The 12,444-nt window shown below is 39.7% G+C and overlaps 1 protein-coding gene across 1 annotated transcript in view; it reads left to right on the forward strand.

Annotated features, from left to right (window-relative positions):
- The window catches only part of galnt3 (UDP-N-acetyl-alpha-D-galactosamine:polypeptide N-acetylgalactosaminyltransferase 3 (GalNAc-T3)), a 74,962-nt gene that overhangs the window by 19,162 nt on the left and 43,356 nt on the right, over positions 1-12,444 (forward strand). Inside the window, exons 4-7 of the mRNA XM_085986452.1 lie at positions 307-456; positions 1,474-1,708; positions 3,173-3,290; positions 8,150-8,350. Coding sequence (XP_085842578.1) covers positions 307-456; positions 1,474-1,708; positions 3,173-3,290; positions 8,150-8,350 — 704 coding nt within the window. The remainder of the gene's footprint in view (positions 1-306; positions 457-1,473; positions 1,709-3,172; positions 3,291-8,149; positions 8,351-12,444) is intronic.

A 12,444-nucleotide genomic window follows, 5' to 3' on the forward strand; every position in this document is an offset into this window, starting at 1 on the left:
CAAAATTAGACCAGTTTGTATTGCATACCAATTCAGGGTAAGTGTTCTGACTGACATTCTAATTTCATTATTATCATGTTACATCTAATCAGACAGCGAGTAATCTCATGAGAGTATATTTTAATGTTTTAAAAAGATACACTTTCTTTTGCCAAGTGGTTTTAGGTTCATGAAGAAAAAACTTTGGATATAGAATGACTGTCTTTGTTGTAGTTGCATTCTGATTCCTTAACTTTTTTCAACTGATGATGCTCATTGAAATGGCTGCAGTGGAAATGTAAAGTAACCAAATATTTCTATCTACAGATTACTTAAAAGATCAATTAGATAATTATGTGAAGCCATTTCAAATAGTTAAAGTTGTTCGTCAGCAGGAAAGGAAGGGGTTAATTACTGCAAGGTTGCTGGGAGCCTCCATAGCCACAGGAGAAGTCCTGACCTTCTTGGATGCCCACTGTAAGTTGACAAGTTTTGACTTTTTTAGGGAACTGATTGTAACAATTTGTTGAATAATCATAAACAATACCGTTTGATCTGAGAAAGTAAGTTAGCATTTGAGGTATATGTTTGTTTATACTAATCCTTATTATTAAAGAGTGCACAATCTTAGACTGGTTTACATTGTACAAATATCATTATGCTGCATGAATTGCCTCCAGGAAGTTAGCAGCCACACTGGGCTAATGCAGTTAAATTTTATAATGCTAGTTATTATAATCCATTAATTCTACTGGTGACTATGGTCATTCCAAGTTGCTTTTTTTGGTGGTTATGCAAAAGCTCCTAATCCAACAATATTCCCAAGAGTGAAGTGAACTTGCGTATTAAAATTAAGTGGAGAGGGTCAAAAGACAAGTAAAACAAGTGAACTGAAATTAAACTGAATTTATGATTGAAGTAATTGACGACATTTAATTTTCTAGTCTGTATGATCACTGCACTTAAAGATTGGCTATAATGCTTAAGGGATGCTAAATATGGAAACCGTGGCCAAGCTGTCTACACAAGGGGAAACCTGTTACAAAAAGCCTGATTCTTAAGAGATCAAATGTAAAATTGCATCTAATGGGAGATTTCTTCTTTTAACTTGTCTTTGTTAATCAAATCCAAAATTGAAGGGTATGGGAAAAGAGGAGTATGTTATATTGAAAGTCCCTTCCTCTCCCCAAATAACTTAGACCTTTCCTATGCTAAGATGTGTTATTTTATTGATCCCTATTTCAGTGTGTAATATATATTGTATATCATGTATTATATTGTTAAATAGTGAATATCTGTATGCTAATTATTAAGAAATCTGCAGAGCAATGAAGCTGCTTGGAGCTAAAAATTGCTTTGTTTGATTTAGTATTCCGAGATCACTTAAAAATGTAAATTATGGTAAGTCAGTTGGAGTTATTTGGACTCCAATATTTACCTAGAACCAATGTAGTACAATCATTAATTAATATGATCAAAACTTTTTTCTGTTAGGTGAGTGCTTCAATGGTTGGTTGGAGCCTTTGTTGAGCAGAATAGCTGAGAATTACACAGCTGTGGTGAGCCCTGATATCTCCAGCATTGATCTCAATACATTTGAAGTGATGAAACCAAATCCATATGGACAAAATCATAATAGGGGTAACTTTGACTGGAGTCTATCATTTGGATGGGAATCCCTTCCTGACCATGAGAAAAAAAGGAGAAAAGATGAAACTTACCCCATCAAGTAAGTTTAAATTTTCAAAATGCTCAGATGATATTAATTATACTAACACACTGTAATGCAAAAACTACCAGGTAAATATTCTGATAGGTACTAGTCAATCCCCCATGGCATTGCACGAAAGGAGTCAAGACTTTAATAGTCTGCAAAGTTCTTGATCTCAAACAAAATGATGACACTTTACCGTAAAACAGTAGATAACAAATTTACAGTATAAAAACAAACAGTAAATTGGAGCACATGAATTGCAACAAAAGTGTATTATTGGTTTTGATGGGCAGTACAAAATTAAAGCAGGAAAATTGAAACTAGAAATGTATAGAGCCACATGGGTGACCACTTAGTTAGAAGAACAGGTGAACCTTGCAGAACAGTGCAAGAATAAATTAATGAACACTGTCGGAAAACTAATAGCAATAAGTACTGCACGAAATTAATAGATTAATGGAACAGCAAGTAGCAGGAAATTAATAAGTTAATACAACATGGGCACAATTGAATTAATACATAGAACGGTAGTAGTCAACAACAACTTGTATTTATATAGCTTCTTTAACATGTGAAACACGTTGGAACGTTTTACTAAGGGCATTATCAAAAAATCTGACACTGAGCCCATAAGGAGAGATTAGGGCAGATGACCAAAATTTGGTCTAAGAGTTAGGTTTTAAGGAGCGCCTTAAAGGAGGAAAGAGAGGTGGGGAGATATAGGGAGGGAGTTCCAGAGCTTAGGGACTAGGCAGCTGAAGGCACGGCAACACCAATGGTTGAATGATTAAAATTAGGGATGCTCAAGAGGCCAGAATTAGAGGAGTGAGGCCAGAATTAGAGGAGTGCAGCTATCTCTGAGGGGGTGTGGGGCTGGAGGAGATTAGAAATAGGGAGGGGTGATGGATTTGAAAACAAGATGAGACTTTTTTTCAAATTGAGGTGTTGCTTAACTGGGAGCCAATGTAGGTCAAGATTGGATTTGACTGATTCTCTACGGTGAGGCATTGGAGGCACTCTATTTCGCAATTAGTCAAAATCTTCAGAAGTAGTGGAAGGGAGAGAGAAAAATCATTGGACCAAGGAGAAATAAGTAAATCATTAGTGTCATCTTTTAGCTGGTTCCTGAGGAAGCTTTCTTCTGGATACCTGATGATCCTTACTATTTTATCTATTTCTCTGATAACACCATTGTGGGAGCACTGTCACCACAGGGACTGAACAGTTCAAGAAGGTTTACCACCTACTCATGGCACAAAAATGCAGCTTTGCCAGTCACTCATATCCTGCTACATCATAATAACACTAATAAGAAAATAATTAATCAAGCCAATTATCTCTAATTTCACGACAGATTAGGTATAAACTAGTTGCCATTTTATTGGACTTTTTTTTGGAGCAGAGGCTTTCTGAATCTCGGCAAAATAAACTTCATCGCTCACAAGATACTTAATATTGTCTCTTACTCTTATTTTGCAGGTCACCAACATTTGCTGGTGGGCTATTTGCTATTTCCAAACAATACTTTCAACTCATAGGTAGTTATGATGACCAGATGGAAATCTGGGGTGGTGAAAATATAGAAATGTCTTTCAGGGTAAGTGTTAGTTTTTTTTTAAGCATATTCTCAAATTGGATTATTCCAGTGGCTTGTTAATGCTGTTCCAGTTTAAAAGCTGCTGTGTCTTGTAAGTTTAATCTGTCAACATATTGCACCTTAAAATTGGTGACCTTGTATGTCAGTTTGCTAAAATGTATGTACATTAACCATTTATTTTTCCACTTGCATCTTTTTTCTAAGAAGGTTAGTCTGGAGTAGGGTTTTCCATAGTACTCATCACTCAGCAAAAAGTGAAATTTGAACAAGATGAGATGACCACTCAGGGCATCTCGCCAGCAAGTGGGTGGTTGGCACAGGCACTGAATTAAATTCCGAACTATAAGTAATCTGGGTTAGGATATTTCTGCTTAACTTGCAAATGTACAGGTTTTGTTCATATGGACCCAACATTTCTTTTGGTTTGGACTGTTTGCCTTTTTTCATGTATAAGGAAGGAAAAACATAAATACATGAACACTTTCAAAGCTTAATTGTAGTATATTTGATGAAGGTTTTGGCCAAGTGTATTGTACACATCACTCGGATAACTGGTGTAGAACAAATTTGATTTGCAACCGAATAACTATACAGTGGAAATTTGATTTACGTGCATCTTGATAACCACAGTGTTTCACAGTATCGTACCACATTAACCATTGTCGGACATGTGCACAAGGGATATTTTATAATGCATTATGCCGTTGGTTTCCCATTGCCATACTGTAGCCTATAATATTCACCACAACAACTTGTACTTGCATAGCACTTTCAACATAGAAAAATGTCTCACAATGCTGCACAAAGGAAGTGGATAAATATTTGGAAAAAAACATTTTTAAAGGGCAGGGAACTGGATTAAGTGGATAGCTCTTTTAGAGAGCTGGCATGGGTGTGATGGGCTAAATAGCTCCTACTGTGCTTTGAAATATTTATGGAAGCAGACAACAAGCAGGAGTTAGGGTAGATGATTGAATGTATACTTAAAGGAGGTGGTTTTGAGAAGGCTTTTGAAGGTGCAAAAAGCTTGTAGCAAGGTAGATGGGGTTAGAATGACCATTCTGGAGTGCAAAGACTGATGGCTAAAGTTTTGCTACCAATAGTGGAGTGAAGAGAGGGCAGGATGCACAGTAAGCCAGAACTGGAATAGCTGAGGATCCAAGTTTGGAATTAGGAAGATAAGTTTCCAGATGTAGGATAGGGCGAGACCATTGAGGGATTTTTAAGAGGACAAGGCTTTTTAAAATGACTATGTTGGGAGGTGGGCTAGGACAGCAGTGATAGGTAAGTGGAAATAGCTAAGGTAGATGTGGGTCAGCAGGTTTGGAAGTGGGTGGCAGAGTTTTGAACAAGTTAAAGTTTGCGTAGGATAGAGCTTGGGAGGTTGTGAGGGAAAGTGTTAGGAAAGTTGAGCTTGGATGGGAAGAACGTATGGATAGTAGTGAGGGCAAGAATAGGGATGGATGTTACAAAAATTGAAATAGGCAGTCTTAGTTATGGTTGGGGTGTGGAGTTTGAAGCTCAGCACAGGGTCAAACTATACTGAAGTTATGCACTGTCTAGTTTGGCCTGAGTGAGCAGCCAGAGTGGGAATGGAATGCTGGTATAGTTTCTGATGGGAATTGAACAGAAAGCTTTTGGTTCTGTTGATAAGTTGGAGTGTTCTGACTCATACAAGATTTGATGTCAAACAAACGGCAAAAGAATCAATACCAATTTTGGAAAATATAATTTTGTAAACTCTTTGTGAATTATATCTTTTTAAATACTTATTGGCCCAGAAATTCGGGTTCCAACGCGTGAGTACGGACGGAGTACTCAGCGTGGACCCGATGGAAGTGCTGGAATCTTGCATGCACTACGCATGTGCGGGAAACCAGCACTTCGATCCTCTGAACCAAGGGGTTCAGAGGTCGAACGCGTGCGCGCAGGAGTCTGCGTGCGCGTGTTGAATTTTTTTTTCAGGTTTTAACGTGCGGGTAAGTTTGTACATTTTAGAAATGTAAAAAGCAGCCGTAAGGACTTCATTTTCAAAGGTAAGTGGTCAATTATTTAAAATTAAAACATTTTTTCCACAGGTTTTTTTACTTTTAACTACTTTAAAGCAAGGTAAGTTTATTTTTAGCCCTGTTTTTTATAAAATTATTTTTTTCAAAAATTAAAATTTTTGTTTAAAATAGTTATTTAATGTCATTTATGGTTTATTTACAAAGTGTGATGTTTTTTAAAAATTTATTTGAAGGTAAAGTACAGTTTTACAGCCTCAGCATTTATATGTTTTGACAGGTCTATCTGTCAAGACGTATGAATGGAGCATTGGCTGCCTGTTGCTCACGTGATCCCAGGGGACGCTTCGCACTAACTACGCCCCTGGGACACGCCAGCATAGTGCACCGGCCTCTGGGACAGGCCTCGGAGAGGAATTCCATGCAGGCCAAGAGGTCAACTGCTGGCGCGCTAGGTAAGTGTAGGTCACGGGAAGCCCCTGACCCGAATTTCTGGACCATTAACTTTAATCTACAGTTGTGTAGGTATCATTGATATTGAAACTGAAACCAATTGTACAGCCACAAGTCTCCTGAGACCACTAAGCAATATAGCTGCACACCCATTATTGGATCACCCAGTACAATACGTTTCACTTTCCAGCAGAGTTTAGGCATAATCTTTCCAGGTGGGGCATACCTATTCTCTTGCACAGATAATGCGAGTTCTGGCATTAAGTTGCAGCTAAATTGTGGCTAATTGCCACCGGGTTGTTGATTGGTGTGATAATTTTGAGGTTAAACTTCACTCTATGAAGTGGTTGAAATCCTGAGCTATTTGCTTGGTCTGCTTGATGACGCTTGCAATATCAGAATGTGTGCTATGGTTTCATCGACTTTTTCAAATGCCTCCAGTTAAGGCCCTTGGGTAGAAACCCCCAATCTGCTCCTGGTTAATTAAAGAGGTGTGAATATTTCAAAATCCTTGGCTGTTGTACGAGACCTAAACCTGGTACTACATAAAACTAATATAAGCTCTTCCTTTGCGTCTACAAATATAATCAATCTCAATATCCGAGAGACTGACTTCTTCTTGGCTCCAGCCCTAGATTTGCAAGTGAACTGAATGCTCTGGTTACTGAATCACCCTATTTGACTTGGTACATAATTCTTTACCCAGATCTAAAATTTTTCTCAAGCTTCCATCTAGCTGAGGAAGCTTTATTATCCTATCTTGCTTCTGAAGTGTTGCATCGTTTCTACTATATGTAGTTAAGAAGGAATCTCAATTATGACGAAGCTATGAGTATGGGATGATAGCCATAGTGTCCAACAAAGCTTTATACAGGAAACTCTCGTTTAAACGGCACCTAAATATCCAGAATTCTCTTAACCGGCAAAATTCATACTCCGAAAACAACAGCTCAATAACCGGAAATGTTGCCGAGTCCGAGTCTCCCACGGTGGCCGAGTTAGTCAGTGGGGGTAGTTCTCCAAACAGCCACTAATCTGCTTATTGGCGCTGTCGGAAGTCCGAACACCTCAATAACAGGAGTCTGACTCTCCCGCGCTGCCGGTAGTCTCTTCCGATCCACCATTTTTCTGTTATGGATTACCCTCAACTGACAGTACTGTACTTAATCAAGCATCTTCCACCATCCATTTAACACAACATTCTGTAGGTGAGTACCCAATTACTGTATACTGCACATTTTTTGATATTTAAGAAGAACATAAGAACATATTTTTGTTTGTTAAAAATAGCCTCGGTAGATAACCCTTTCCATCATCCAGAATTTTTAATCAACCGGCACCATCCCGGTCCCATTGGTGCCGGATGCCAAAAAGTTTCCTGTATGTGCTTATGTTGAAACATGGATAAAATTATTGGTTGTTTGATTGCATTCTGCTGTACTGTCCATTAGAAATGTCATACCTACTTAACAATGAATTTTTAATTGGAACTATTTGGTTCTATTCCTAAAATTAGCCTGTAGAAGTTAAAATAGTATGCTTTTATTGCCTAAACTATAGATTACATTTCAGTATATTAAGTGCTTTTCTATTAATGTTTGTCCTAACTAACATTGTAGTTGAAATAATTGCATATGGCGACTAAAACTGGGCATTTTCATGAGATGTAGTGTAAGAACTAGTCAACTCTGTTTTGTAGAATGCTAAAATATCACTGAATTATTTTTCACATCAGGGTAGTAATGTCAATTCTGGATTTGGCCATTAACATTTGATATTACAAACAACAACTTGCATTATATAGCGCCTTTAACATAGGAAAACATCCCAAGGTGCTTCACAGAAGTGTAATTGAACAACAATTGACAAGGAGCGTTGGAAGGAGATATTGGGAAGGGTGACTAAAACCTTAGTCAAAGAAGTGGTCGTTAAATTGTGTTGTCTGATCTAGATCATCAGTTCAGTGTCCTGTGGTTCCTTGTTCTGTGTGCATCATAGCCTGTATTATATCTTCTAACTTAAAGGGGTTATCTTCATGAAAGTGTTCAAAGTTTTTTTTTCATTTGAAGAGGAACTACATGTCATTTGTTGCAGTAAAGTTATACTGAAGTGTTGCCATTTACATCATGCTTGTAAACATATTTGTTGAACATTTTTTTGTGAGGACATTGCTTGTTTAATTCTCTGCAGAGATTCTCGTGTCTGGCAGGATAATGGTCTTTGTGAAACAGATTTTTTCATACTAGAATTTTCCTATCCAATTTATTCTGACTTTAACTAGTGACAGATAATTTACATTGATAAGCAATCATGTATTAGAGGTAGCTGCACATAACTGTTAGCTGCTTAGTTTTAAGTTTATTAATATATCTATGCCTTTCCTTTTCTTTTTACTAACAGGTTTGGCTATGTGGTGGACAATTGGAAATTCTGCCATGCTCTGTAGTAGGCCATGTCTTTCGCACCAAAAGCCCCCATACTTTCCCCAAAGGTACTCAAGTGATAGCCCGCAACTTGGTCCGCCTGGCAGAAGTATGGATGGGTGAATACAAACAGATATTTTACAGACGAAATCAACAGGCAATGCAGATGTCTAGAGAGGTAGGTGGCATTGTTAAAATGAGTACTTGCAGAACACCACCTTAAATTATAGCAGTTTATAAAGATTTGCCTACCAACTGTTTTTAGCTTTATTCATTATTTTGGTTTAGAAATTACTCAAAGATTTTAGGCGGTAGAATGGCTTTGGGGAGTCAGGAGGTGAGTCACTCAACGTAGAATACCTAGCCTCTGACCTGCTCTTGTTAGCTAGTGTTTATGTGGCTGATCCAGTTTCTGGTCAGTGATGATAACCAAGATGTTGACTGTGTTGTGGGATTTCTCCCTGCCCCAAAGCAGACGGAGATGAGCGTGTATTGGTTCCAAGCACGTGCAGGGAGAGGCCCTCTCAGTCTGAGCTGAGATGGGAGTCTAATTTTTACTTTCGAGCAATTGGTATACAATCTTGCAACTTGTTTCCTTTACATCTTCGGAATTTGGCCAATTAATTGTCTAAGTCACGTACACTTAAACAAGATGTGTTTTGTGGAGATGTGATTATCTCATTTGCCCTGTTTCCACATCTGCCATTGTTCTACTCTTCAGCTCTTATCCAATTTCATACACTTAACCACATCTTCACAAAGCACATTGGCGGCCCATTGTTCAATGTATGGCCTTCTTTCACTTCCCCAATCATCGTGTAATATGCTTTTTCCAACTGTCTTTGTTCTGCCAGGCTTCTCCTTTATTACATCAGCTAGCTAGTCAGTTAAGCCGCTAATCTAACTTTTAATCCCTTCAACGGTGAAGGATTTGCTGATGGTAATGGATTGAAAGTTATCTTACTACTGGAAGAACCTGGTTCAAATTTGAATTTGGCCTTTTCAACTTACCATTTGTCTTACCTTTTCAGGAAATGTATGAAATTGCACCTCTAAGTTGGAAGGGAAGGAATGGAGTCAACAATGTAATTTTTCACTTGATTCAGAAAAGTCTGCAAAGGACTGAGTAATGAACTGAAGTTTACTGCTCTCTATAAAAAGGTTCTCATTTGAGAACTGTAAAAAGGTTCTCATTTGAGAACTGTACTAGTAAATTACCTGTGACATTGCCTATCGTCAGTTGATAGGTTTTTTAAATATATTCAAAATGGCGATGGAGTGGGGGAAAGAAATCATAAACTTACTCCACAGAAGTACTTAGTGGCCAGAGACTGCATTGTAGGCTGAAGGCAGGTCTGGCAGAATGATAGATTTTGTTCGAGAGCATTCATTTTGGTTGTTTGCAAAATTATTTTATACCTGTTTTGTTGACAAAAATTGTAAACATTTTAAGTGCTCACACTTATGAGACAGTCACAGATCGAGAGGCAGAAAGTGTCTTTCCACATCCTCATTTGATAGAAAACACACAAGCAAGTTGAGTTTTGGAAACAATCTTTGAGGTAGATAGATAGGAGTGGAGGGAAGGCATAGAACAGGTTGAAAGGGCCTCTAGCCCCTTGCCGTCTACCCTTGGGAGTGGGGTGAACTGAGAGGGTGTAGGTGAAGGATTACGTGCAAGATGAGTGACAGTAGAGCGAGGGAGGGGGGAACATACTGTAATTAGTAGATAGTTCAACGGGGCAGCAATGGGAATCTGGAAGGAGGTATTGTGAGCGGGAAAATGTAGCATGCAGGTGCTAGTGGCTTGTTTCCCCACTACACCACGCCACCCCACCCAGTACTTCAGAGCTAATAGGAAAGAAGAAAACGACAGAAGCAGAAGAGGACAGACATAGAAGCAATAAGAAAATTTAGAGAGAGAAACAGCAACACAAAGACAATAGTTATAGTGTCAACCGTGGCTCGGTGGGTAGCACTCTCGCCTCTGAGTCAGAAGGTTGTGTGTTCAAATCCCACTCCCGACACTTGAGCACAAATATCTAGGCTGACACTCCAATGCAGTACTGAGGGAGTGCTGCACTGTTGGAGGTGCCGTCTTTCGGATGAGACATTAAAACAGGCCCCGTCTGCCCCCCCCCCCCAGGTGTAGGTAAAAGATCCCATGGCACTATTTCGAAGAAGAGCAGGGGAGTTATCCACGGTGTCCTGGCCAATATTTAGCACTCAATCAACATTACTAAAACAGGTTATCTGGTCATTATCACATTGCTGTTTGAGGGAGCTTACTGTGAGCAATTGGCTGCCGCTATATAAAAAAAGAAAGACTTGCATTTCTATAGCGCCTTTCACGACCACCGGACGTCCCAAAGTGCTTTACAGCCAATGAAGTGCTTTTTGAAGTGTAGTCACTCTTGTAATGGAGGAGAGGCAGCAACCAATTTACGCACAGCAAGCTCTCAATATCAAAACTGAATCATAACATCATGAGCTTTCATGAGTTTTTAGCTCTTGGTATCCAAATATTAAATGGTGAATGTTTTAAGTAACAATCAAACTTATTTTTATTTAGATCTTGTTTTGAAAGTATTACTTTTTATGTTCTATGTGAGCACCCATTGGAACTCTTTATTTAAAAAAAAAAATAAAAAAAAAATTTTTTTTTTTAAAAATGATGGATTGCCATCCTGTAAATCATAATGTTATTCATATCCATCATTGAAATTAAACAATTATCAAAGACTAGTGGTTTACAAAAAATAAGATACTTATGCTTCAAGTATGAGTGAGTCATGTCAGTGGGTTATTTTCTGTAAACTGGCAGTTGGTAGACTGTTAAACTTGGCTTTTTCCTCAATTCCTGACCTTGCATGATGCCCAGGCACACCCATATTAACACTTTAGCTGCCCTTTTTCATAGTGATTTGTAAATTGTGGATTGCAGAACAAGCACTTCTCTGCGCCGTAGCAAGTGCCATCTAAACAGCTTTTTACGTTGCACGTATTCACACCAAAATAAAGACTCCATAGAAGTCATAAAATAAAAGCACCAAAGGTTCATACAGTAGTCAGCAGGAACTGCTACAGTTCATATTACCTTAGTGTAATGAAATCTGTTTGTCTTGATCCTGTATTCGTTTTGCACTCATGTATATTACCCTCCCCCACTGTGTATAGTTTCACTTCCTCTTTCCCGACTAACCTGGGAGGTTCCAGGTCTTGGCTCTTGGCTCTGCCCCTGACTTCTCTTACATAAAGATCCCAGGATCTGTATGACTCATTCCTGTGAACCAGTCGGCGTGTTGAGATGTTAGCTCTGATCTTAGTGATTAAAAGCCAACTTGTTTAAGTCTATAACTTCTAGTTTTGTGGTTATTGAAGGCCCATCAATTTCAATCACTAAAGAATACTAGGATGGATCGACTCCTAAAACCAGAGCGTCTGGACTTGGACCCACATTCTGCTGAAGCATCAAATCAATTTGGACACTGGCTCAAATGCTTCGAACTCTTCGCGGGGGCCTCATCTGCTAGCGAGGTAGATAAACTGAGTCTACTGACTACTCGCGTAAGTCATCGGATTTATTCGTTCATCCGGGACGCCACCTCTTACATGGAGGCCATCACTATCCTGAAGGCCCAATACCAGAGGCCGGTAAACGAAGTGTACGCCAGACATCTGCTGGCTACACGCAGGCAGCGACCAGAGGAATCAATGGACGATTTCTTACAGGGCCTAAAGGACCTGGTCCGGGACTGTAACTGCAAGGCCGTGACGGCCAACGCGTACTCTGACGAATTGGTCCGCGATTCCTTCATCACAGGCCTCAAATCGAATTATATCCGGCAGAGACTGCTGGAGAAGGAGGTCCTGGACTTAAAAAAGGCAGTGGCCACTGCGCGATCGCTGGACGTGGCCCAGAAAAACTCCGACTCTTATTCTTCCGGCCATGCGGCCCTCACCGCCTCGTGTGCGCCGAGGGGGCCGCCATCTTGGAATCAGCCATCTTCCCCATCCAGGTCTCAGACCAGCTCTACGCCGCCGGCGTCCCCACACAGAAGTTCACCCAGGAGTCCTACTACAGTGGCAATGTCTCGAGGCCCGAAATGCTACTTCTGCGGCCAGGCCAAGCACCCCAGACAATGATGCCCAGCGAAGGACGCTACATGCTTCAAATGTAAGAAAAAGGGGCATTTTAGCAAAGTCTGCAGGGGGAATCCGATTTCCAACTCCATCACCGCCTCGTGCGTGCCGTGCGGGCCGCCATCTTGG

Source organism: Somniosus microcephalus, chromosome 4 (assembly GCF_052327205.1).
Source record: "Somniosus microcephalus isolate GS21.2 chromosome 4, FLI_Smic_1.0, whole genome shotgun sequence".
Lineage (NCBI taxonomy): Eukaryota > Metazoa > Chordata > Chondrichthyes > Squaliformes > Somniosidae > Somniosus > Somniosus microcephalus.